Genomic DNA, 26,370 nt, shown 5'->3' with positions numbered 1-26,370 from the left:
CCACACAGCAAATTAAATACTCAAGCTTACTTTATTATTGTTTTTATGGTTACATACTATTAAATATGTCATTGTTTGTATTTTGAGTATACCCTTAGGTATAGTAGATAGAAAAACGATGTATGTTCAGCATAGCTGATTAACTTCTTTTTCCTCTCACAGGTGTAACAGCCACAGGTGAGGCAGCTTTGGACGCTGAAGGTCGTGAGGCAGTGGTCAGCGTAGCGGCCAGCGATGAGCCATTTGGTATGCTGAGGATTGCTCCATCCTCTCTCAGCATATCCACTGAAGAGAAAGACACCAAGCTCAGGATTTACATTAACAGAGAGTTTGGAGCCTCAGGTGCGTCCCTATGAAGAAATTATGAAAAAAATTATGAAAAAGGCTTCCTGTTCCAAAATATACATATATATATATATGTATATATATATATATATATATGTATATATATATATATATATATATATATATATATATATATATACATATATAATGTAATACAAACTTTTAATGTTCGCACTTGCAAATTTGTAAAATTCATACTCATATGAAAAAAAAATATGAAGATTGAGGTTCATATGAAGGTAAACGTTTATTTGATTTTGCTACTCACAAGATTGTTTGTCATATGATGTTCATGTGATGTTCATGTGTGACACATGATTTGTCACATGATATCACGATATATATATTTATATATATGTATATATATATATAATAATATATCACCAATGCGTGGTAATAGTTCTTTAACTATTAATTCAAGTTAATGTGGGTCACTTAGTATCATGCACAGACTTATGCTCGCTTCATACTAACTAACTAACTAACTAACTAACTAACTACCATTGTTTTCAGTGCAAAGTATATAGATGAAGTATTCCTTTATCTGGCCTATAGTCTTAATAAAGCAATGACAAAAACTCATTTTGAAACACATCAATGTCAAAAATGTTGAGATTTTTATTACAAAGGTCTTTTGAATGCCACTTGAATTTGAATTGATTACATTTCCTATTAACTCCATAGGATCAGTGAACATCAGCTATGAGACAGTGAAAGGTTCCCTGCAGGACCTGAGGCTGATTGAAGCGGCTCTGGCAGAACCTGGTCAGGATTTTCAGCATGTGTCCAGCTTTGTGGTCATGCAGGATGGTCAGACCTCTGTGTCCATCCCAATCACAATTATAGATGTAAGTGTTAGTCAGGAGCAGGAGCCATTTTGTGGTCTGTTTGAGTTTCATTAAAATTACAGCTCCTGAATGGTGGAAATTGGTTTGACACATGATTTTACAATATACATTTAAGTGTAAAAGTTTGCATACCTTTAGGACAAAATGAAAAAGAGAGGGAAATTTAGTGTGTTAGGTTTAACAGTGTTCCATCATTATCACAAGCCACAAAAAAGGGTTCAACAGTGTATATTACATGTTTGTTCTAACTCTGCTTGTCCAATCTTTGCCTGTTCTGTTCTAACTCAGATATCATCCTTTTTCAAACCTTTTGGATTGTTGTTTCCAGACAAATCCATCTTAAAATTCTACTTCTTTACAGATGACTTGTAAAAAAAAAAGTATATTATCTTTGTCCCCAAGTAACAAAGCATGGATGATGCAACCTTTGTAAAATATTTAAGGAATAAAACATAATGAGGTGTGCTGTTATAGGAAAACAGTCAATGAGGATGTGAATAATCCCAAAAGAGATCATTTTCCAATAACAGCACATCCCAAAACGTTTTATTCCTCTTATACCACATCAATTTGCCAGCGATTACAAGTTTTTAAAACTTAATAAAAGAATGACACGTCATACTTTTTATCCATGTATAGTTATGTCTAATGTTGGGGAACATCTGTGAGACAGGTTAGTTCCTGTTATCACTTATAAACAGTTTATAAACAGCAGCTATAAACTGTCATTTCCTCACCAGCCTCTCTTTTTTACTCTTTCTTAAAGTTAATAAGATGAGTAAGAGTGCTGGAGACTGGAGACTATTTCCATGTTAAATAAACGTCTCCTTACGCAAAGCTTCACCACAGCAACAATTTTACATTTCTCTTTGTTAAATAACAGCACTTTTTAAAATCCATTTATTAGTCAAACATTACTACTTGGAGCATCTGCCAGGCAAGTCCCTGTGAATTAGTTTAGAAATTACTATAGAAATGATAACATATTAGAATGAACATATTAATATAATCCTGTGATTTGCCTTGCAGTCAGCGCTACTGTTACAGAAAATTAATAAACAGATCAATCAACGTTCAAGAACTTTAAAGTGTTAGCGTTTATTGTGCTGTTTCTATTTCCTATTGTGTTGAAATATCAATCTATGTGTTTAAACAGGATGACATCCCTGAGTTGAAGGAATTTTTCCTGGTCAACATAACATCAGCTGTTCTGATAACTACACTCCCAACTGCCCCTAAGCTAGGTACACTGACAATGTCATATCTCTGATCCCATAATCCTTAATACTTCAACGTATCATGCAGTTATTCATTCCTCATCAATCACCTGTATACTTTCATCTCAACATTTTCTTCTTTCATTTCTTTATATCTTGTCTTCACCTTTCACTAGAGGTGCACTATACTTTAAAAGGTAATGCTGAATGTCTGCTTTCCTTCCTGTTGTAGTCTTCTTGGAATTCCTTCAACCTATAACTGTAATCATATTGTTTATTTTTAATTCAAATACCACTGAAGTATATTTAAAAAAGAAGTCTAACTTTTTGTTATTGGACTGAATATGTAAACAGATACTCAAGGTCTGGTGGCAGAAATTAGCATTAATGCTAATGATGGAATCCAGGGTATCATCAGTTGGCAAAGCATAGAGTAAGAGCACTAATTCACAACACAGGTCATTTATATAATGTCATATTTAGATCATGGGTCATGATTAATGCATGTATGTGTTGTTTTTTTCCACAGTTATGAAGTGAATGAGACAATTGGAATGTTAACTTTAGTGGCTTATCGGGATGCTGGGACATACGGGAACGTCTCCGTCTTCTTCTATGCTCAAAATCTAGAGGCTCAGTTGGGTCTGGACTTTAATGCTACAGCTTCAGTGAGTCATAAGTGTAAATTTATTTTTTATTGTCTAGTGTGCATTTTGTGAAATTGTTATGATTTGTTCAGAATAGTAAATCAAATATGATTCCTTTGTTCTGTAGGTTCTGCATTTTGTGAATGGAGAGAGGTACAAGTTTGTAGAGGTGGTGATCTTGGATGATCCTTTTCCAGAAGGAGATGAGAAGTTCCAGCTTATTTTAACAAACCCATCACCAGGGCTCGAGCTAGGAAAGAATGTTACTGGTTAGCACAAATTAAGAAGAAGAATGTGTTGAACTATTGTGATCATGAGTGCTCATGTACAACCTCTTACATGTTCCTTCTTTTCATGTTTAATAGCAACAGTGACCATCTTAGCCAATGACGATGGCCACGGAATCATTTCCTTCAACAACAGTGAGCACTTCCTGTTGCGGGAGCCTACCTCAGTGTCAGGTCTCGGCCAGAGTGTGGCTACTTTGATCATAGTACGAAATCCGCCACAGGGGATATTTGGGACTGTGACTGTGCAGTTCTCTATTAGTGATGCCAATGGAACCCTGTACACTGAAGACCTCACACCCTCTGAGGGCTTTGTAGTTCTGGAAGATGGGGTCAAATTTAAGGTAAGTAGATGTATGCATACACTACTGTGCAAAAGTCTTAGACAGCCTATTTTTTTATTTATTTATTTTATGACTTTTACATTATCGAGTCAGTACAAAACATTTTAGATTTCCAAACGTTAGTTATCCAACAAAAAATTAAATGTTACAGAAAAAAGTTTGTATGTAGTTGGGCAGATGTTAATATGTTGGACTTCTGCTCAGAAGGTCATGAGTTTGAATCTCAGTACCGCCAAGCTGCCACTGCTGGACCCTTGAGTAAGGCCCTTAACCCTTGACTGCTCAGTTGTGTAAATGAGATAAATGTAAGTTGTTCTGGATAAGGGCGTCTGCCAAATGCTGTGAATGTAAGAAAGTAGCACATTACAATGAGACCACTTTTTAGACAAAACACATAATGAAGGCTGCTGGGTTTTGCACGCAAAAATAAGAAGTGCGACAAAGTCTCTAGAAGAACTGTGGCTGGTTCTGCAAGATACCAGCTTTTTTTTTTTTTTTTTTTTGTGAAAATAATGGATCGTAACTCCAAATATTGACTTTGTTTAATTTATTATTATTTACTGCTCTTTATAGTAATTTTTTAATGGAGAAACATTTAATTTTATATATATATATATATATATATATATATATATAAAATTGTCTATTTACTAAATCTGTTTGGTAATAATTTGGCATATAATTTACTGACTGTTTTTACTGCCTCCTTACACAACATGATTTTGTAGGAAGAGGCAAGATTAGGCAAGGCAAGATTTAATAACAAATAAAAACATTTTCACTTCAATTTGGTGAAATATTTTTATGATTTCTGTGAAGTTGAGGTGCCATGTTATGCTAGTAGTCAGAAAAACCCGATTTTGACCAAAAACAGATTTTTTTTTTTACCTTTTTTGACACATTATATGATTTTATTATATTATTTGTACATCTTATTCCTTAGCTAGTGTTTTAAATGAATTCTGTCCTTGGTTCTAGACTCTGGAGATCTGGGCAGTTCTAGATGCAGAACCGGAAATGAATGAAACCTTCAGAGTGTCTCTGTTCAACCCCACTGGAGGAGCACGACTCGGAGAACCTACAGAGACCTTTATCACTGTGTTACAGAACCAGGCTCCACTGGGGCTTTTCAGAATATTTCCATCTAGCAACAGGTATATATATGTACAATATATATATATATATATATATATATATATATATATATATATATATATATATATATACACACACACATACTCCCCTTTAGTCAAATATCATTTAAGTACTGGTTTACAATTTTATATATTGTGCCATTGTGGTGTGTGTGTGTTTGTGTGTGTGTATGTTTAGGACTCTGAGCTCTTTAACAGTAGAAGAGACTGTTGGGACTGTGTATTTGACAGTGGCTCGCAGTAATGGTCTGGATTCTGCAGTCAGTGTGGAATTTGAGACAAACTCAGACACAGCCTTTGGCATGCGTAAGATCATTATTTCAACATCTACTTGCTTTCTTAAGGCATATGTCACACCACAGTTTAAACACTGGCCACAAATCTACTGTAATGAGTATCTATTACATTCTGATGTACTTAGAAAAATAAACACTGAAAGTTTGTATTGAAATAAACTTTGTATTGATTTGACAGGGGGTGATTATTCACAGCTAGCTGTGTATCAGCGCTTCAGGGACACCTGGCCTGTCGGATGGTGTTCTGTGTTTAATGGAGACTCCCCTCTGGTTTTGATGCTCATGCACGACCAGGTCACTCTCTACAGGTGGCAAGGAGTATTTGTGTCCATTCAGGTGTGTGACTTCTAAACCACTGCATGATAAATAATAAGAAAGCATTTGAAAAGAACGGTTTAAAAAGCCAGGAGTTTCAGTATTTCTTTTTAAGTCAAAAATCATCTATAATTTGGGATGCACTCTCTCTAGAAGATGTGATGATCTTAATGCAGCAACACTACTGAGAAATTAGGCCCAAATCTTTTCTTTTAATTTGATTGAAAGTAAATGTGGATGATGGGAAGATGAACCAGTATAAATGTTTGAAAGAGACATGAGAAAAGCAAATGCCTGTGTCTGTTTTGCTGTTATAGAATGTGAGTGTGCAGAAGCCGGGCTCTTGTGTGGCTTTTACAGTAAATGGCACCACCTATGTGGCAGTGGCCCATGAAGACACCACGAAGTCGCTTGCTGCCAATGTCAGCATATTCCGCCTCCAGCCAGACCTCAATCTTACTCTAGTAAGTCCACTGGTGTGGCTGTTTGTGTGTTCACTTGCCACCATGCACCAACAATAGCTCTCCCTCCATTCTGACACATTAAGATGCCTCAGTCCTTTTTAAACTACTTCAGTCTTGGTATATTTGTTGCTTACTATTTTTCCTGGTTCTCTTTCTTTTCCAGGAGCATACCAGGGCTGTGGGAAGCCGTGATGTTAAACATTTCTCTGGCCAGACTCTGGAATATTTCATTGCACTCAATCAGGTTAGGGAACTTTCTGCCTTTCTTTATGTGATATTACATTAGTGCCAGATTCAAGAAATGGTATGCTTATTACAGATGTGCAGAATGGCATGTGCATAATTTTTTGGGCAAATTTATTTTGTCATGCAAATGATAAACCCAGTGAGGCCTAGTTTATTCATGAAAATGAGCAAATATATAATTATTTTTGCTCATTTTTATGAAGGGTGCCTTCATAAATTTTTATTTTGGGGCGCATTGTATTATAGGCATATTTTATAAATGTTCCATGAATGTTGCCAATGTTTCGTTGTATGCAACTGAGTTAAATTTTTTAACGAAAAGTTTGGTTCCATTTCTCTACTTAACATTAAAAAAATGGAACCGAGAGTGACGGTGAATTAAAGGTGTTAGTAAAATGACTGGTATTTAAAATTATGAAACAAAAAAATTTTAGTCACTCATTTTTAATATATTCAGAAAGCTCAAAGAATACAAAGCAGTGTGTTTTGCTCTTTAGAAAAATATTGTTTTGCCTACTAAAATAAAAATAAGATACCTTGTTTATTTAGAAATGACAAATTGCTAATCTTTCCTCTGTTAGATATTTGTGTGGACTGGAAACTCTCTCTCCCTTCATCACACGCTGGAAATTCAGGACATCACTGCACTCTTTCCCTTTACCCAAGCAAACAGGAACATCCAGCATTTAGTGGCGTGCAGAGGCAGAAATTCATCCGGCTGCCTCGTCTACCAGTGGATTAACGGCAGCTTTCAAAACCCCCAGCCGCTAGCAGTCAGTGCCAGAGTCAAACAAGTGGAGTCCATACACACGGGAGGGGAGACATTCCTGCTAGCTGTTACAGAAGGTAATTTCATTTTGAAATGTTAGGAGAAGAAACTGCTGTGTAATTTAATGGACGATTGAACTCAGAACTAACAAGGTTAAGTGTAGGCTATGCATTGTTTAGCGGCTGAACTCTCTCTGTTTGAAGTTTGAGTGATGGTGTACAAACCAAACATGCACTATGTTCTCAGGAAACACCAGACATGTAGGCTCCAATGCATATTTAGAATTGGGTTACACAGAACTATAGTGAGGCACCAGAACAGATCTTAAGCGTAGTAAATGGCTGATTCTCAGCCAGGCTTGTTTCTAAGACCGCAGCCAATCGAGAGGTTTATAATTTTACTCGGGGGTAGCAGTGTCAGTGCAGCCCCAGTCTGAACCACAGCTACACTTGAGGCAAACGGGTGTGTATGTGTGTGTTACACTTGTAATAAAGCTCTACTTTCACCTCTAGCCTGAGTATGTCTGACTCAAAAATGTTTCTTTTTTTTTTTTTTTTTTTTTTTGCCGAAGGCCCAAATCCCACATGCGAGGTGTTTTTATGGAGTTCTCAGAAAACCTTCTTTCAGCCAGCACAGTCCATTCCTTTCCCAGGCCTTTCTTCAGTCCACGCTTTCACCCCTCCATCTGGCATACGTATGTTAATATATTTTATCACTTTTGCTTTACATGTTGTCATATGGCATACTGGATTCATAGAAATGGAGCAGTTATGCAGCATACTAACAGTGTATGTATTTCTTAGCGCATCTCTTTCTCGCTGGAACAAACGACTCGGCACTGTACATGTGGAAACCTGAACTGATCCAGTTCACTAAAGTCCTAAAGTCCTCACCAGCTCAGCAGTTCCTCTATCTGTCTGTCCTGTCCCTTAATGTGACAAAGAGTCTGATCATAGCTACAGAAGGATCAGACTCTGTCATATATGAGTTGATCTCAGTGTCCAACCAGTCCGACTTCATCCCCCGGTAAAGTACATTAAGTAACTTCTTCACCATAGCTATTGTATTATAACAACAGTAATATGCATGCATTGCTAATGAGATATAGCCTTTCAATATAGTAAACATTATTATCTTTTCTGTGTTGACATTTTGACTTGTTGTTGTTAGTAGTTTTTACTAGTTGAATTACTCAGTAATTCAAAACAGCAGTCGAGTATTCATCTGTTATGTAATTAAAGCAAAAACTGATTCAGGACATTGCTAATTTTAGGCTATTTCATTAGAGCAGTTAAATGCTGATAAACAACAGTTGTTGAATAAATAAATCAGTGTAATATTCAATTCAATTCAATTCATTTTTATTTGTATAGCGCTTTTTACAAAGGTCATTGTCTCAAAGCAGCTTTACACAAACAAAAGTAAAGTGAAGTGTGTGTGTGTGCCGTCTCTGATGAGCAAGCAATCAGATTAATATGTGTATTAGGGGTGTAATGCAGTGACACTAACTATATCTGCATCTGTTTAGTGCTCCAATAGTCCATATCTGTATTTGGATTTTACCAAGTGGGTGTGGCCTAAATCAGACTTTTTTTTATTATTATTGTTAATTAAATATGAACCCTACCACTATGTCCCTGAAAACACTGGAAAAACCCAGAGGTAGAAATGCCAGCACTGTCAGCATGGTGTGTGAATTCCTGCTGTGACAGTTCCTCAACCTCAGCTACATCACTCGAGTTCATATCTAACCACACGAAAGTGAAAAACCTCCTGCTCACACAGGAGTTGTTGCAGTATGCTGGATGCCAGTCCCGACGCTCACCACTAATCTCAACCAGATACGCTGTGAACAAATTGTTGTGGCAACAAAATAATAATTATAGTATCTTTTTTTGTATCTGTTCAGAACACATTATCTGTTCTTTGCAAATAATGTATTTATATTCAGTTACATTCCTACTGTGATGATATTGCACTAGTTAAGGACATACCAATTCTTGAAGTGTGCTCTTGTGAACGAGCTAGTGGCTCAGCTGAAATAGTTCATTCTGAAACTGAGAGCGTGGAGCATGGAAGCTCATCAACAAAGCCCTCCTTAAAGCACAATAACCAGTCACGGAGGAAGGATGCTATTTCTATAGCTGCATCTGGGAAATCTTTCCATGCTGACTAGTCAACAAGTCATCCAGTCTATGCAACCCTTAACTCTTAGCTTGTATGCATTATTAATTGTACTTGATTCAGTTTTTATGTCACTATAAGAAATTAAAAAAGTTTTGTTTTGTTCCCATTTAGTTCTGCTGAGCTCTTCTTCCAGCCTGGAGTGAGTGAATTAGAGATAGCTGTGAACATAATCAATGATGATACGCCAGAAGTGGAAGAACGTTTCCGTGTGAGCCTCAAGAACCCTAAAGGAGGTGCTGAGATTGGCTTTCGTGGCCAAGTCACTGTGATCATTCCAGCTAATGATGATGCCTATGGCATTATTGGCTTTGCTCAGGTATTACATATTGGGATCAAACAATGCATACTGACTTAAGATAGCTCATTTATGAAACCTTATCAATAAATATACATAGATTATAGGTTAGCAGGTTTTAGACAGCTGTCTTTGTATGAAAAAGCTAAGGCTATCAAATAATAATTTGGGGATCACAAAGTCATATAAATATGTAGTCAATAATATACATAACGTCTAATTCATGCAGTAATATAATCTTAATGAAAAAAATTTAGATTTAAAACTTAGATTTTGAACCCTAAGGCATGCTTCAGTTTGTTTCACTGGACCATAAACATGTGGCAGCCTGAGAAAACCCTTTGGATGTCACTGTGGCTGAATTCTGGCCAACAGCCAGACATGACAGAAAAACTGGATTTGGCCAGAATTTAGTTTTTCAGCCTATAGTTTTCAGAACTATATTTTGTACAAAATGTTACAATTTCATGTTTTCTCTTGCCACCATATAAATGTTGTCTGTAGAACCATAGAGCAGTGTTTCACTTTCATAAGCCTCAAATAGAACCTACTATAAAACTAATAAATACAGGTTAAGGAACCTGTATGAGTGGGATGTGGTTCTCTATATGGAAATGTGCATAATTTTCATTCTCTGAAGACTGATCTGATTATTGTACTTATTATTCACTATTTATATATACTATGTAATAAGTTATAATACTATGGCAAATCTGGTTTAGCTAAGAATATTGCCTGTGAAACTGAACTGTAACTTTGCTTCCTTTTTGTTTTGATATCTATATATTTCTTTCAAATGGTAACTTGTTGTATATATATATATATGTGAAACCAGGCCCTGAGTGTCAGACATTCGTAGTCTGCTGCATAAAGAGTTTGACCATCTTTAAGCTCTGTTAAACATTTCACCCGTCTTGTGTTTGTGCCAGAACTCTCTGTCTCTGGAGGTGGATGAGCTGGAAATGGATAACCTGTTCTCTCTGAGTGTGGAGAGGAGGAGAGGCACTTTTGGGAGGCTCACTGTGCGCTGGGCAGCCAATGGAAGCCTGGAGGACATTTTCCCAACATTAGGAGTGGTGAGATTTTATAAAGCAGGATCTGAAAACAAATGATAGCTGTCATTCTGGTATGAAAATAATCAGTGGGCCAGTATCAAGAGCAATATATCCTGATATGATTTGTGTGAATCATGGACCATTTCAAAAGGCATTGTAATAGTGCCAAGTTCTCATTCACTCCAGTAACAGGCAATAGATTTTAACTTTAATAATTCTTCTCACAGGCTAATGGCAATGGTAGTTATTTCTTTTTCTTTTTCTTTTTCCTAGGTGACATTTTCAGAGAGTCAGACTATAGCCACCATCTCACTGTCTGTATTAGCTGACAGTACTCCAGAACTAGCAGAGAAAGTGGCTATCATGCTAACAGATGTTACAACAGTTGGAGTTGTGGATCCGTCCATGAGAGCTGTGATTGACCCACAACGTGCCAGAGCCGAGGTCACCATCAAGGCTAACGGCTCTCCATACGGAGTGATCGGATGGCACCTAGACTCCCAGTATTTCATCACAAGCGAGCCTCCAAGTAAATCACCTCTGAGCATATTTTGGCCACACTAATATAATTAAGGGCGCCTAAACACATATAATAGCCTAAACCCACATTATTGTGGTGTGCCACAAAGAGTCAAGTCTCTCATTTGCTACCATTACGATGAATTGATTGCTAAGAAATATGTAAATAGCTTGCACAGATCTTCATATATATGGCATTACAAATTGAGGAAAATAATATAACAATGAATCTGTGCACAACCTCATCATTTATTACTCTATGTTCATTTTTACACTTGAGCTCAGATGTTTAGATTTCTCTTCCCACTTTTAGAAAGCCCAAGCAATATCACATTGAGCATTGTGAGAGATCAAGGAGCATCTGGGAATGTGGTGGTCCACTATACAACCAGACCTGCACTCTCATTGCCATCGGTCAATCAAGCCAGTGAGGGTCAGGACTATGTTGCCAAACAGGCAAGAGTCATCATGATGGAGAATGCAACTGTTGTCCTCGTAACCATCACCATCTTACCGGTAATTGGTTCATCACTGTTTCCATGCAACAAAAAGTTTTAGTATGTACTATATTCTTCAAATTTGAACACTCAAATTAGGGCTTTTTATTTGGAATCTTAGGTTCACACATACTGTAATAATTTGCATATCACACATAGCTTCTTGTATTCTTTATGAGAGTAAGTACAGAGATGTTCATAGGTCATTTTTCTATGTTTATTTAGCATTTAAAAATATTGTAGACAATGTACTATTTAATAAAGAATAAAACACTATGGGACACCATGTGATAGGAAAATAATCAACAAGGTGGTGCTGTGGTGGGACCCAAAGCACAGCAGAGTTATTTTTTACCACCTCATTTTTTTATTATTTATGTAACAGCATGTCTGAAGGTGTTCTATTCCTCTTATACCCCAGCAGTTTGCCAACAGTTAAATATTTTATTTATTATATAATGACAGGTTGTGCTTTTTATCCATTTATAGTTACATTTAATGATCTGGAACATCCAAAAAACAAGTTGTCACAAACGTTATAGCAGCACAGCCTCTCTATGTTTCCTTTTCTTGATGTTTATAGAGAAAAAATATAGCTTACATTACTGAGAATTGGAAAGTTCTCTGTGCTGAAGATTTTCCCATGTTGGAACACTTAAAAACAGCTTTACTTCTGACTGTTACAAAGCGCTGACACTGGAGACTGATTCCAAAAACTTGAGCAATGTTTATATTTTTAATCACCATGTTTAAACACATTTTAAAAATCCATTCATTTAGGCCCTGTGTAAGTTATTACTACAGAAAGATAACAAATTAGAACATTACTTAATGTATGCATGTATTAACATGCATTTATTTAAACCATAAATCAGCCAGAACTACTGAATAAATATAAATATAAATAGTTAATCAACAACTTCCGACCAATCAGAATTGAGCATTCAACAGCTCTGTGGTATAGCATATTTTAATGGCTTATGTTACACATTCAGGGATACTTTAATAAGAAAAGCCATTTTCCAAATCAAATTGTCATTACTAGTTTTTATTCATTGTTAACATTAGTGGTATTTTAAGTTATATATTCCTTGAAGAATATGTTTCTTTTCTCCTAGTACCGCAGTTTTCAGATGGCTCAGGCCATCTATGCTAAGCTGTAACCAAAGCAGTTGGTTTAAGTTGTTAAACAGAGAACCTAGCTTTTCAAGCCAGGGTCATCATCAAAACCACTGAAACATTGCCTTTTTAAAAATTTCCTGAAAAATATCTGTCCCTTCTGCAAATTGCAGTGATTATTGAGTATTTTACCCTCATTCACTTCAAGCTTCATGAGTTTTGTTTGGACTGAGAGGACTTGATTGTGTCTCCTGGCAAACGATCACATGCTTTGGTAGAATGACTGCAGTTTTAATTCTGAGCTGTTGACACCTCATGATTTTGAAGTCAGATGTTTCTTCTGCCTGATTATGTGGGCGCTTGTGTATCATCACAGGATGATATTCCAGAATTGGCTGAGACATTTTTGGTGAATATCACTGGTGTGGAGTTGATGGGAGATCAGAGCGGGGCAGGCCAGCCCAGAATCAGGAGGCCCGGAATGGAGATTGCTGAGATCACAATTCAAGAAAACGACGATCCCAGAGGAGTCTTTCAGTTTAATGTGTCTAAGGTGTAATAGTAGTAATAGTAATAACCATCTTCTATTTACACAAACACCATTGATGCATGTATGAGAGATAGTTTGGGTAATTGGGTGCTTTTTTCATTAATCATGGAGAACATCTGTATTTTCAGGATGCTTCTGGATTAGTGTTTGCCTATGAGGTTCCTCCACCTGGTAATGTCCTTTATCTACCAGTGGTGAGGCTTGCTGGTAGGACCGGTCGGCTTGTGTTGTACTGGGAAGCTCAAGCAGTCATTGCCACTACTGACGACTTCACCCCGTCTTCAGGCAACCTCACATTTCAAGATGGACAGGTATATATTTTAATCTACAATTTTAAATATGAGCTCTGTTAAAAATATGGAAACCAGATTATGCATAAATTAAAGCAGCATCTCCAGTCAACATGCAATGTGTCCATGGGTGTTTACTTTGTAGTGTATGAAATAAGAAATTGTCCAATATTATTACATCTCTACTGTCTTTGTAGGCAATTGCCATGATCGAGATCACCATTATTGATGACACTGCTGTGGAGCCTATGGAAACCTTTCTCGTCAAACTCACACACGTGATAGGAGGAGCCAGACTGGGAACCGACACTTCTGTTCTGGTCAACATCCCTGCCAATGATTCACCTCTGGGTCGCTTTGGATTCCAGGAACTAACAGTACATATGATATAATGATACTATTGTATAACAACATTCCGCTATGCTCACTGCACATGCCTTGTGCCTAACATGCCTTAAAATGATGCTCTTATTCTCCAGATCACTGTCTCTGAGCCCCAGTTTCCTGGTGACCCTGCATCCATGGCGAATCTGACAGTGGTGCGAAGTTCGGGTGGAGAGGGAACAGTCTATCTCATCTGGCTCCTGGAACAGCAGGGGAGAGATGATCTCCAACCTCATAATGGAACTCTTGTGTTTAATGGGGTGTGTTTTGAGACTCCCTACTAGAGGAAATTCATCAGTCATCCTCTATTAACAAGTTTAGATTTTATATGTTTGGTTTTCAAACCAAGATTGAGCATGATTTATGATTTATGACTTGAATTATTCTCCTATGATTGGAAATTTAATTAATCAATTTAATTGCTATATGAATTCTATATTTTGCTGTTTTAATAGATTATATTTGTATTTTACTAACTTTTATTATTTTATATTGTATATAATAATAATCATCATCATCATGATCATCTTGTCTTATTCTGTCCAGAGTGAGTCGATAAAGTCTGTGGTGATCCAGGCTCTGGCTGATGCAGTGCTGGAGGGTGAAGAGAGGTTCACGGTCCAGCTTCTCTCTGCCAGAAATGAGGCTGTCATTGACCCCATAAGAAGTGAGTTTTTAGACTATACTCTGCCATTTCTAGTAGTTGTAAGTCAGCATTAGTGCATTTCTGGCTTAATCTTGAAAGCTTCTCAGAGCCAGTGAAGCCCCTCAGATGAGTGTTGAAGTGTCCTCATGATACTACTACAGAGATCTTGCAGAGATCATGACTTATGGACTTTGAATATTCTATTAGTGCTTGTTAACCTTCATGTATGCTCCATTAGACCTGGCCACAGTTGTGATTAGGGCTGACCGTGGAGCTCTGGGCATCGTTGGCATTGCTGACTCTTCCAGGAATGTACTTATTGGAGAACCTCAGGGCATGTACAATGGCACAGCTCTCATCAGGTATAACTTCACCAGCCATTTTGTTGTTGTTGTTGTTGTCATTTTTCATTTCAGTTAACCGTTTAATAATATGATGTGTCTGTGTGTGTGTGTGTGTGTGTGCGTGTGCGTGTGCGTGTGTGTGTGTGGTGTTACAGTCTTGTCAGAGGGCCAGGCATTTTTGGTGAGATTGAGATATACTGGAACATCACACCAGCCGTTGCCAATGAGTTTGTGGAGAACTCTGGGAAAGTTATCATGAGAGATCGCCAGTCTGCAGCAACTATTCAGCTGATGGTAAGAGAACCAAAAGATACTTTTTATGCAAGTTAAAGGTCTGAGTTCTAATGAACAATTTATATTATCAAATGTATATGTTAAATTATTTCTAATTATAAGTTAGGTCACTAGTAACTTTTATTTTTTTATGTAATATGGAAACGTCATTCCAGATTAATTACAAAAACAGAAAATTGAAGCTAGATGCTACATATGTGTGTCCTTTTCATTTTTTGTTTTGTCTTATTTTCTCTTCTAGGCTGTGGATGATGATATTCCGGAGGAAAAGCGTCTGTATGAGCTGAGTCTCACCTCACTAACTCCTGGTGCAGATATCAGCCTCAGTCGACAGCGCGCCACCATCACCATGGCAGCCAGTGACCTGCCTTATGGCCTCTTCTCCTTCTCCCAGTCCTCACTGAGTGTAACGGAAGATGACAGATCAGTGAGTTACCTTTTTATCCAGTGATTGTCTAACATATAACCACTCTACATGGCGGTGAACTGGAACAAACAAGAGTGACAGTAGATTTACATCCTGAGATTCTTTGACATTGTGTTATGTGTTATGGTCCTATTCCACATAACACATCTGAATAACAGTGAGGTTATACTATCAGGCCTGAAAAAATTGCCTTGCTATAAGGATATACTGTATTTCTGATAAAATACAACCCTGTACTTCTCATATCCGTTCCAGCATCAGGAGAGATTCAAAGAAATGAAGATGGCCTGTCTACAGGACTCTCCCTAGAGCTTTGTACCACATAATCAACTCATACAATGAATCGGTCAAATACAAACAGATAAAAAAAGCTATATTCTTAATGAGCTATCTGTGTCCATTATAAACCAACCCCTTTTTACAGATGTGCTACTCTAAACCAGGGTACCTTCACAGATGCTCATGGAATTATTGAAAATATATCATGCACTGCAAATTTGTGCCTTATTTATGGCATGGTGCTACGATCTGATCCAGGTTTCTAATGTCTGCGCTTTTGTTCCTCCAGGTGAACATCACAGTGGTACGCTCCATGGGGCTGCTGGGTAGCGTGTTGGTGAGTTACCACACAGAGGGCCAGACTGCAGTGAGTGGGCTGGACTTTGAGCAGTCATCAGGTAGATTACTGTTTGGCCCAGGCCACAGCTCCAGAGTTATTACGCTGAAGATTGTGGATGATTTACTAGCAGAGGGACCTGAGGACTTCTACCTTAACATCACCCAGCTGCAACTCCTCAATGACAGGTAGAGTAAAGAAAACCTTCGCATCACTTCAGTATAGCGTGGCATGTGTGAAAGAATGATGGTATGAAAATGACAACACATTGAAAAACCACATTATATAGATGAGAATAGACGATAAACATAACATAAAGGATTTTCAGACATGATTATTCAAAAGAGTCAGCTGTCTATTGTGTATGATCATTGTGGGTTTTTTCAATCTGTTCCCTATCCTTAGTACACTCAACTTCACCAAAGGAGAACATGGACTCCAACTAGATCAGCCTCCAGCCATAGGCAATATCTCCGCAATCATGATTGTCATCCAGAAGAATGACAATATCGAAGGCATCCTGGAGTTTGACCCTTCCTACATTAACATTACTGGTACGCACATACATTATTCGCTTGCTTCAGTTTAAATGCAAAGTCATATTCAGAGTTAGAGACTTAAAACAGCCGCTTAATTTTAAAAATATAAATCAGCAGATATACAGGAATACAGTTATTATTTTGAGTTTACATACTGTGTGTGGTGGCCTGGGGAAAGCCTTCACATGGTGAAAATTTGATATTTTCTACTATATACAGCTCCAAAAACTACAGATTTGAAGTAAATCCTGAAATAAAATTTGTTTCTCTTTCCCATGTAGCTCAAGCACAAGTAAAGTTCTAGCATTTTAAAATCTTGACGCCCAGAAGTGAAAAGGGAGAAAATTGCATTTAAAGATTCCTCCTCTACTACAGAGCATTACAGACAACCAGTATCTGATTATAAACTAAATTGATTGGACTTACATACAGTATGTCCATGTCACTATGTCACATGGCTGTCCTACAACTTCATCAAAGCCTGACATGTACTGTGTGAGGAAATCACACTTACCTAGCATGGTTTTAGCCAGCTGTAGGCAGACTGACTGCATTTACCGCTGTATTTCTCAAAGCAGCTCCTTACCCAGTGTGCTCTTTGTAGGACTATAGCTGTCTTTTTGCTGTTTGCCAGAATTCACAGCAACATCAGGTTATTCCAGACCACCACACATTCATTTGTTCAGTTCACACCTCTGAGTTTGCCAGGTTTTTCTTGGGTCTTAGGGAAATGAGTTTTTCAGTTCCCCCGTTAAAACAAGTACTTAAATTTAAGCCACAGTCCCAGATGGTCTAGCAGCTAAGGATCCCGTGCTCTCACTGCCGTGGCCTGGGTTCGATTCCAAGGCAGGGAACCAATGCTGTACTCTCAGGGCTGTGTCAGGAAGGGCATCCAGTGTAAAACGTGTGGCTGATCTGCTGTGGTGACCCCTAACAGGAACAGCTGAAAAGAACAACAGCTTGAATTTAAGCCACAAAAAAACAGACAATGGAAAATGAACACTAGTAAATTGCAATGCAGTGTTGGATAAAATCGAGTTTTAGCAGTAAGATTAAAAACGATGTGATATCTTGTTGATTATCTGTTTTCTTTATTATTGGTTTTAGTTGAGGAGGATGTTGGCACTTTCTCTATCCCTGTCCTGAGGAGAGTGGGCATGTACGGGCAGGTCAGCGTCGACTACATAACCAGAAGCTTGACTGCACAGTCTGGCTCAGATTATGTCCTACCTAACGGCACTTTAACCTTCAGGCATGGCCAGAATGTCAGCCACATTAATGTCTCCTTAGTGGACGATTTGGACAGGTGAGTGAGGTTTGGACCTTTCACGTGTCAGTCAATTTAACATTGTGAAATATTTTGTTATTGTGCGGGATTTAAAATCTGAATATCCTGTTCATTTAAAATGGTTGTGATACCTCATATTTTATATGAATGGTAACACAAATTAAATCAGATGAGATGAGATGAAATGAAGTTATTCCCATACATTTTCACAGGGAATATAATGAGGTGTTTGAAATCCAGCTTACCGCAGCCTCAGGAGGAGCAATCCTGGGCACCCGACTCATCGCTCAGATTACCATTGCTAAAAGCGACTCACCCAGCGGAATGGTGCGATTCGTCAATCAAAGTGTGATCTCCATCCCAAACCCTGACAGCACACTGAGGCTCAGCCTCGTTCTGGAGCGCTTCGGGGGGGTGGTGGGTAATGCCACGGTGAGCAGCATCTACATAATGACCTCATAATGTCATAACATGCGCACTTCACAAGTACTCCACATATGGGGAAATGATTTTAAAAACCTTCCATTCGATGTTTCCATTGCTTTAGACATTCAGCAATGTGATAATGGGGGTCAGGGATTGGACAGCTGACCGAGAATAGATAGATGACCTGTCAAGTTAATGAGAGGGGCAGCTGAGTGTTGGATACCACAGTGTTAACTTTATGTAGGAAATATACTGACTGATTTAAAGCTCTAATTATGCAACTTGCTGGACTAGGCAACATTTTCAGTAGTGTAACCACAGATGTGTTTGAATATCAATAATTCCTTCATTGTAATGCATAATAAGCATATTCTGCTGAAAGCACAGAGCTTATGATGGCCTATTTCAGATTTTCCTGAATAAAACTTTAACGCATTTTTAAGAATATTAGCAGTATTTTCTATTATCAATAATAAGAAGAATTAATTAACTAATTAATATGATAATAAATTGCTCTATATGACTTGAATAATATACTTGACACTGATTTAAAGTCTAAAAGTCAGAGGAAATGCGTTTATCATTTACAACTTTCCAGTTCTCCAGTTGTTACTTGTTTTGTCTCTTCAGACAGTAATGCTAATTGTGAAATGTTATTGCTCTCTCTCAGATAACGTGGAACATTCTAGGACCCAACACAAATGAAGTATTGCCATCTGTAAACACAGATTTTGGTGAACCTGTGAATGGATCGTTCCATTTCAGAGATGGAGAAGGGGGAACACGTAGCATCGAGCTCCAGATTCTGCCCCATGGTGAGGTGGAAGTGGAGGAAACATTTGTAATTAGACTCAGCCACCTGTATGGAGACATGGATGTTGACCCCAGAGCAGGCTCTGTCACACTGCGGGTATGTTACTGATACACTACTGACGGAGCACAGTATTAATATATTTCATAATGTTATTGTTTGGATGAAATATAATTTAATCTGTTTGTTGCTCATAGAAGTGATCTCAAAACTGGTGCCCTGTAGAGCATGGGTACTCAAGTCAAATCTGTAAAGGTCCAGCTATATAAAATTCCTTGCTTACAGTCCAGAAAGTCAACTAACATGACTGAATGGCAAAAACAATTTCTTTAAAAAAAAGATTTAATGGGGTTTAGAGATCAGGGGTTCAAGCCCCAGCACTGCCACTGTTGGGCCCTTGAGCAAGGCCCTTAACACTCTCTGCTCCATGGCTGCTGTATCATGGCTGACCCTGTGCTCTGACCCCAGCCTTCTAACAAGATGGGATATGCAAATAAAAAAAATTCACTATGCTGTAGTGTGTATGTGATAAATAAAGGCTTCTTCTTCTCTTCTAGCACAAATCAATTTGATATTATAATTTTGGTTTCACGGTGGCATTTCATGTTTTCACGCGGAGAATATATGTATTGTCTTTAAACATCATCCTTTGTCAATGACTTATTTTATTGTGATCAAGCCATGTTGTCACTATACTAATCCAACCCAAGAGGGGAAATTAAATTAAGAAAAATCTATGAAAGTCTGTAAAAATGCTTCCCTTTCTTGAAGAGCTGACTGATCAGCTAATTACTGTCAAAACCTTTTTTTTTTTTTTTTAAATACACTTATCTTTAGATAGACTTTACTTAGCACTCTACATAATGAATTCTTGTTCTTTTGTGTGTGTGTGTGTGTGTGTGTGTGTGTGTTTGACAGATTGCAAAGTTTGGTGACCCGAATGGCATAGTGCAGTTCACTGAGCAGGATCTGAGAGAGCGTGTTTATAGTGAACCTGCAGACCATGAAGGTCCGCTTAACATCTCCCTCCTTATCACACGCAGAGAAGGAGTCATGGGAAATATCACTGTAAGGATAATGCACACTCACACAACTCTTTTTGAATAAAAGATCTCATCCTCTTTCTATCTCATTATACCAAGGACATTTTTATAGTGTTATGGTAGACATTTTATGTAGGACTTTATTAGTAGCAAGTCAATGTATTAGTAGTGGCCCATTTAAAAGATTATATGACTATATAAGTCCAGTCACCTTGATTAATAGTGTCTGTAATAAGAAATAGCACTTATAGAAAGTTTCAATATGACACAGATAACTAACATTTTACTGAATTTTATGGAATATGTTATAATACACAATAGGAAAATTGTTTATTACATCCAGCCCTATTGCTTTTCCTCAGGTGTTCTGGGAGATCCTCAGTGACACAGACACAACAGGTGACTTTCTCACCCTTCATGGCTCAGCCACAATTCTGGCCGGTCAGCGGCTAGCAGAGATCATCCTTACCTTGCTGCCTGACCCTGTACCTGAGCTGGAGGAGGTCTACACAGTCCGTCTGAGCTCGGTGGATGGTGGTGCTGAACTTGATGTCAACCGCAGCAGTGTCCGTCTCCGGGTCCGAGCCAACGACGAGCCACATGGAGTGTTTGCCCTTTTCAGTGAGCTCCAGAAGCTGCTTGTGAATGCCACTGACCGCAGCAGGTACCTGGCGCTGAACATTAGCAGGCTGGCGGGGACGTTTGGCAGCGTCAGTGTCGGATACCAGATCAGCTATCCCACTCCTGGCCAGAGCTTCACTGAGGACAGATCTACTGGGACTATTGTGATCAAGGATGGAGAGAATTCTGCCCGTTTCACTGTGCCACTTAGCACACAGGTTTGTCATGCACATATTTGGATGGTATTATTTTAATGTACTGTACATGCTTTCCATTTTACACAATTTCTTTGGAGAAAATCTTATTCTAATTATGCAGTGAAACAAAAGAAAAGGGATCTAATGAGAATGTAACTAAAATGTTAACATCTCATGTAAAATCAAATAGATTAAAAGTGTAGCTTTGAAAGAAAAGTGTAGTGTGAAGATTGGAGAAAGACCAGGCAATGTTTTTCCAATCTTCAACTGTCCAGTTTCGGTGAGTCTGTATCCACTGTAGCCTCAGATTCCTGTTCTTAGCTGTAAGGACCACAACTCAGATGTGGTCTTCTGCTGTTGTAGACCATCCACCTCAAGGTTTAACTTTTCTGTCTGGGCATTTTCCTCTGATCTCTCTCATTAACAAGCCATTTCTGCTACCAGAACATCCACAAAGTGAATGTTGCAAAGTTAGTTTCAGAAATATTCAAATCTGACCAGAGAGCACCAACAACCATGCCATGGTTAAAGTCACTGAGTTCACATTTGTCCACATTCTGATGTTTGATGTGAACATTAACTGAAGGTCTTGACATGTATCTGCATGATTATATGCATTGTGCTGCTGCCACATTATTAGATAATTGCACGAATGAGCAAGTGTGCAGGTGTTCCTAATAAAGTGATTGAATCCAGGAAGTAACTGCTGTGTACTTCAGTAAGTAGTAGATGCGTTGTGTTGTTGTGTGGGCCATGGTGACTGGACTGAAACCATGCTTATGAATAACTTCATACATATAGAGAAGTTGGAGACAAATCTACATTTCCATTAACATCCTATTCTTCTTTGCAGGTTTTCTTTGTAACAGGTTTTAACATCACGGTGCAGTTGATGAATGTGAGTCTGATAGGACCTTTACTCAGCTCTCCTCCCCGTGTGCAGCTGGATGCGAGGATTGCCGTGGTGTCTGTGCCTGAAGAGGCTGCCAATGCTGAAGTCAGTTTCCATATTTATTATTCAGCTAAAATGCAAAAATACAAATAATTTGCCACCAGAGGGCACTCTAGTTACACATACACTATGAGCAGAAGTGTTTTTTTATATTTGTACTTCTAAAACTGATATATTTTCACAAATGTGTTGTAGAAAATGCAGTATCACAATTCTTTGTAGTAAATTAATCACCTTCTTTCCAGGTGGGCTTTGCCTCCTTGGATCTGCAGGTGTCTGATGTCAGGAGCGGCCGATGCGATGCGTTAGTCAACAGGACGGGTCTCTATGGAGATGTGACAGTGCAGTGGAGAGCTGGATTCCCTCCTGGACAGACTCCATCAGGCTACCAGCCCGGAGCAATCACTCCCATCTCAGGTTAGTTATCATCAAACTCAGACACAGAGGACATACAGATATTCATACCGTGGAACAAGTCAGAGACTGAGGATATGAAAAAAAAAATTATTGCCAAAGCTTTAATAATGTAAATTTCTATATATTGTGGATATAGTGTATAGATCCCTGCAGGTTTCACTTTTCCTAGCCTTGCTTAATGGCGTGTTTGCTTTTGCATTTTGTCTGTAGGCACAGTGACCCTGTCTCATGGCCAGAGGAGCAAAATCATATCTTTTATAGCTGAGTATAATACGTCAGTGCCTGTTACACATGCAGTTCACCTGACCACTATAGACTCCTTGTCACCAGGAGGAGCCAGATTCAGGTAATACCTGCATCATGCATCCTTTTAAATTCGTGTAGTTATACTTTTATTTTTGTTGTCATCATTGTATCCTATTTAATGAAGCTGAGCTCAAATGATCCTTGTGGAACTGTATATCAAAATTTCTTTTTTTTTTTCATTAATGTATTTAATAAAATGGCACTTAAAATTTTTTGACAGAAATCATTCTGACTTCCATCAAGTGATCAAGTGTTCCTCATATATATTCTCATCATATTATATAATACATATCAATAGCTGGTGCATGCCATGGTATACGATGACATTGATACTATGTTTACATATTGTGTTCCTGTGATTGTTCAGACCTGGTTACACCGTGGCAGAGGTGGAGTCACTGGGACTGTATCAATTCCATCCTGACTCTCAGAAGCTGGCTATTACAGAGGACGTGCACACCATCACTATCTACGTCCAACGCCTCTATGGCTTTCGCACCAACCGCACCCAGGTCTACTACAAGACCTGGCCAGGTAGTGCCCTTCCTGGTGAAGATTTTACCCCAGTGCATGACGGGCAGCTGCTCTTTGAAGGCCGCCAAACAACTGCCGCCATCAACATCTCCGTTCTTGATGACTCACTGATGGAACCTAATGAGACATTTTATGTGAACTTGACTGATGTTCGCATTATCAGTGCAGGCTATACCTCTCTTAGTGCTCGTCCACGTATTGTAGCTGAAAATAGTATTTCTGCTATCACCATTCTCGCCAATGATGCCGTCATTGGATTTGGATTTTTAAGTATTGGCCCAGCGATCAGCCGCATTTCTGAAGACAGGCTGGAGGGGGCTCCAGCTCAAAAAGTTGTCCTAAGAGTACGCAGGACAGCAGGGCAGACAGGGGTGGTAAGTGCCCAGGTTCGAGTTTATGATGGTGGTCTCGTTTCTCCGGAGCTGCATGGGGCTCCATTCCTTCAGGAACACAATGGGACATGGGCGAGGGAAGGGGACGATTTTACACTTGAGTCGCAGATGGTCACTCTGCTGGAGGGGCAAACAGAGGCTGAGGTCAGCCTCTTTATTCTAGATGACCAGGAGCCGGAGGGGCAGGAGGTCTTTTATGTCTACCTCAGTGAACCAGAGGGGGGCGCACATATCGTCAGCTCGCCGGATGAGAGTGGCGTCACTTTCTTTGCCAAAATCATTATTCTAGGTAAATACATTGTTTGTCCTGTGCTGTCACTCCATAAATAGATTTGTTTGACCATGAACTGACATCTGCCCTAATGTCATAGCCTGCATTCCAGTACTTTCTTTAATGCACACTTGTTGACTTCCCCTTTACCCCCGGTGAATACCAACTGACATCTTAAGGGCCATTCTGATACTTAAGGGCCATTCTGATACTCATTTAAGCTTCTTAAATGAGGCTTTAATGAGTCAAGGGATTGTGTGTACATAACTATAGATTTTGCAAGTAGAACTTGTGCAGAAATATTTGTGATATGGCACAATTACCACCCCATACAAAAGAGCAAAGCTTTGGAAAAATAGAAAGCAAAGTGTTCCTATATCTAAAGTAGTCACATATATTTAAAAAAAAACAAAAAAAGCCTTAGAAAAATTGACATGTGCTAAATTTAGGCTTTCACATTTTCTGAAAATTAGCTCCACCTTCAGGCCAAGCAAGAGATGCTCAAGACCCTTCTCCTAAAAATCAACCCACCCATATGTGAATGAAATGGGAATGCTTGTCACAAAATTACAAACTGCTCTCTGTACTAGTCTAAGCAAATGTTTGACCAGTTTTGTATGATGACTGCTTCCTATAATGTATTTCTCGCAGGGAGTGATTTTCACAATGGAATTGTGGGCTTCACTTTGAGTTCTCAGTCAGGCCAGGTTCTGGATGAAGACTCAGACAACAGGACAGCCATACTCTTCCTCCAGAGGCAGGAAAACAGGTAAACGTCTTCCACTTCTTCGTCTCTTAGTCTGTATAGCATATTATTATAGAATATATAATGTTAATGTTGTTGGCCAGAGTTAGAGTGCTGGACAGGATTAACACTGGGTTTGTGTGTATGACAGAGCATTTGAGGATGTTTTCGTGTCCTGGCGGGCCACGTTCAGCCCCACAGCTCCAGCATTGCTCAGTCAGGGGGTTAATCTGACACAAGAGCTGCAGCAGACCTCAGGCAGGGTGCTGTGCAGGAGAGGACAGGTTCTCTGTCTCCTCCATCTGGAGGTCCGACCAGATCAGGTACAAAGGCAAGAGGAGGCTGTCTGAGAAACTAATACCAGCTGTCCAGTCGTCTATCTCCTTCTCTCTTGCATTCATTTTCTCTGATGCATCTTAATTTCTTCCACAGCATGTAATGCTAGCTTTAAAGTTTTCTCTTCCAGCCCAGTTCCTCTAGCCAGAACAGCCCTTTAATTGCTAGGATGTTATAGTGTCGTAGTAGTGTTTTAACTATTTCTAGACAATTGTCAGTTTATCAATAGAGACCTAAACTCTACTGGTGCCTTGTCACACTAGGTGTTATACTTTCACTTGTCTAGTGTTATAAACTAGGTCTAAGAAATGATTCAAATAATTAATAATTTAAACAATCATGCTTAATGCACTTGTTTAAAGTCCACACATGGATCAAAAGATCAAACTAGCAGGATGGCATAATGGCATAAAAAATAGTAGCGTTAATCCATTATTAATGTGTTAGTTTTGACAGCCACTCTACTCTACAAGATCTTTCAATCTTCTCCTGTATTTTTGCTGTTTGCAGGAGCCGGAGTTCCAGGTGTGGTTCCTGGTTGAGATCTATGAAGTAGGAGACGGTGCTGCTATTAATCAGAGTTCCCGCTTCGCTAACATCACCATGCTGGAAAGTGATGACCCACGAGGGCTGGTGTATTTTGCCGTGGGCTCCCGGCTGCCTGTGGCCACGCTCCGAGCAAACAGAGTCACTCTGCAGGTCTACAGGGAGGGCAGTGTGGCATCAGCTATATCTGTGAAGTACCATTTGCAGGTGAGGTGCAGTGACACATACATACCCTCACACACAAACACATGGTCATTGAGATATTATATTCATTATCACACTGCTGATGAAGGGGTGGTAATAACCCACTTTGGTGCCCATAGGTTATTAGACAGACACACACACACTACTTTACTCAGAATGCAATTCTACACCAGGTTATATAATATGACCTTATAGACCTTATGAATAGGGTTAAGAATGTGACATGAACTCTGATCTTGGACTAAATTAGACAAGTCTTAAGTCTTAACCCTTCACTTCAAAGGCCAATTATATGGTTATACAGTTCAACTGAATTTGACAAGCTGAAGACAGAGTGACTGTATCAGCCTAAAGGATTACTTCTCATGTCCTCTCACTTCTCTCTTTCTTTCTTGTTTTGATTTGATCTCCACTCTGCATAGGTTAGGTCAGCTTTTTTCTCTCAAGTACTCTTGAAATTAGAAATCAGATGCCCTGTTTCTATCCCTGTAGCCAATCCATCAAGCTTTTTTTTCAATAAGGTTTAACAATTTATCAAAGGAGGTGTCCATTTGGCTGTTTTTCAGTCAGGTATTTTGCTGTCTGAA

At 38.7% G+C, this 26,370-nt stretch overlaps 1 protein-coding gene across 2 annotated transcripts in view; it reads left to right on the top strand.

The window, feature by feature from the left end:
* Window positions 1–26,370, top strand: part of adgrv1 (adhesion G protein-coupled receptor V1) — a 131,437-nt gene that overhangs the window by 44,784 nt on the left and 60,283 nt on the right. For both annotated transcript variants that reach the window (XM_034299190.2, XM_053228924.1), the window contains 41 exons: window positions 163–342; window positions 1,030–1,193; window positions 2,350–2,437; window positions 2,765–2,843; window positions 2,940–3,078; window positions 3,185–3,326; window positions 3,423–3,688; window positions 4,667–4,842; window positions 5,021–5,148; window positions 5,317–5,474; window positions 5,771–5,917; window positions 6,081–6,161; window positions 6,745–7,009; window positions 7,504–7,626; window positions 7,736–7,958; window positions 9,231–9,435; window positions 10,344–10,490; window positions 10,743–10,998; window positions 11,302–11,504; window positions 12,981–13,157; window positions 13,283–13,465; window positions 13,642–13,821; window positions 13,924–14,088; window positions 14,375–14,495; window positions 14,713–14,836; window positions 14,974–15,112; window positions 15,354–15,539; window positions 16,108–16,343; window positions 16,561–16,709; window positions 17,802–18,000; window positions 18,195–18,414; window positions 19,079–19,318; window positions 20,138–20,287; window positions 20,625–21,101; window positions 21,934–22,077; window positions 22,278–22,449; window positions 22,660–22,795; window positions 23,123–23,970; window positions 24,604–24,721; window positions 24,849–25,020; window positions 25,544–25,786. In XM_034299190.2, the coding sequence (XP_034155081.2) occupies window positions 163–342; window positions 1,030–1,193; window positions 2,350–2,437; window positions 2,765–2,843; window positions 2,940–3,078; window positions 3,185–3,326; window positions 3,423–3,688; window positions 4,667–4,842; window positions 5,021–5,148; window positions 5,317–5,474; window positions 5,771–5,917; window positions 6,081–6,161; window positions 6,745–7,009; window positions 7,504–7,626; window positions 7,736–7,958; window positions 9,231–9,435; window positions 10,344–10,490; window positions 10,743–10,998; window positions 11,302–11,504; window positions 12,981–13,157; window positions 13,283–13,465; window positions 13,642–13,821; window positions 13,924–14,088; window positions 14,375–14,495; window positions 14,713–14,836; window positions 14,974–15,112; window positions 15,354–15,539; window positions 16,108–16,343; window positions 16,561–16,709; window positions 17,802–18,000; window positions 18,195–18,414; window positions 19,079–19,318; window positions 20,138–20,287; window positions 20,625–21,101; window positions 21,934–22,077; window positions 22,278–22,449; window positions 22,660–22,795; window positions 23,123–23,970; window positions 24,604–24,721; window positions 24,849–25,020; window positions 25,544–25,786 (7,949 nt within the window). The remainder of the gene's footprint in view (window positions 1–162; window positions 343–1,029; window positions 1,194–2,349; window positions 2,438–2,764; window positions 2,844–2,939; window positions 3,079–3,184; window positions 3,327–3,422; window positions 3,689–4,666; window positions 4,843–5,020; window positions 5,149–5,316; window positions 5,475–5,770; window positions 5,918–6,080; window positions 6,162–6,744; window positions 7,010–7,503; window positions 7,627–7,735; window positions 7,959–9,230; window positions 9,436–10,343; window positions 10,491–10,742; window positions 10,999–11,301; window positions 11,505–12,980; window positions 13,158–13,282; window positions 13,466–13,641; window positions 13,822–13,923; window positions 14,089–14,374; window positions 14,496–14,712; window positions 14,837–14,973; window positions 15,113–15,353; window positions 15,540–16,107; window positions 16,344–16,560; window positions 16,710–17,801; window positions 18,001–18,194; window positions 18,415–19,078; window positions 19,319–20,137; window positions 20,288–20,624; window positions 21,102–21,933; window positions 22,078–22,277; window positions 22,450–22,659; window positions 22,796–23,122; window positions 23,971–24,603; window positions 24,722–24,848; window positions 25,021–25,543; window positions 25,787–26,370) is intronic.

Source organism: Pangasianodon hypophthalmus, chromosome 24, assembly GCF_027358585.1.
Source record: "Pangasianodon hypophthalmus isolate fPanHyp1 chromosome 24, fPanHyp1.pri, whole genome shotgun sequence".
Classification (NCBI taxonomy): domain Eukaryota; kingdom Metazoa; phylum Chordata; class Actinopteri; order Siluriformes; family Pangasiidae; genus Pangasianodon; species Pangasianodon hypophthalmus.
Note: the sequence above shows the minus strand (reverse complement) of the source record. Positions and strands in the feature narration are given on the sequence as shown.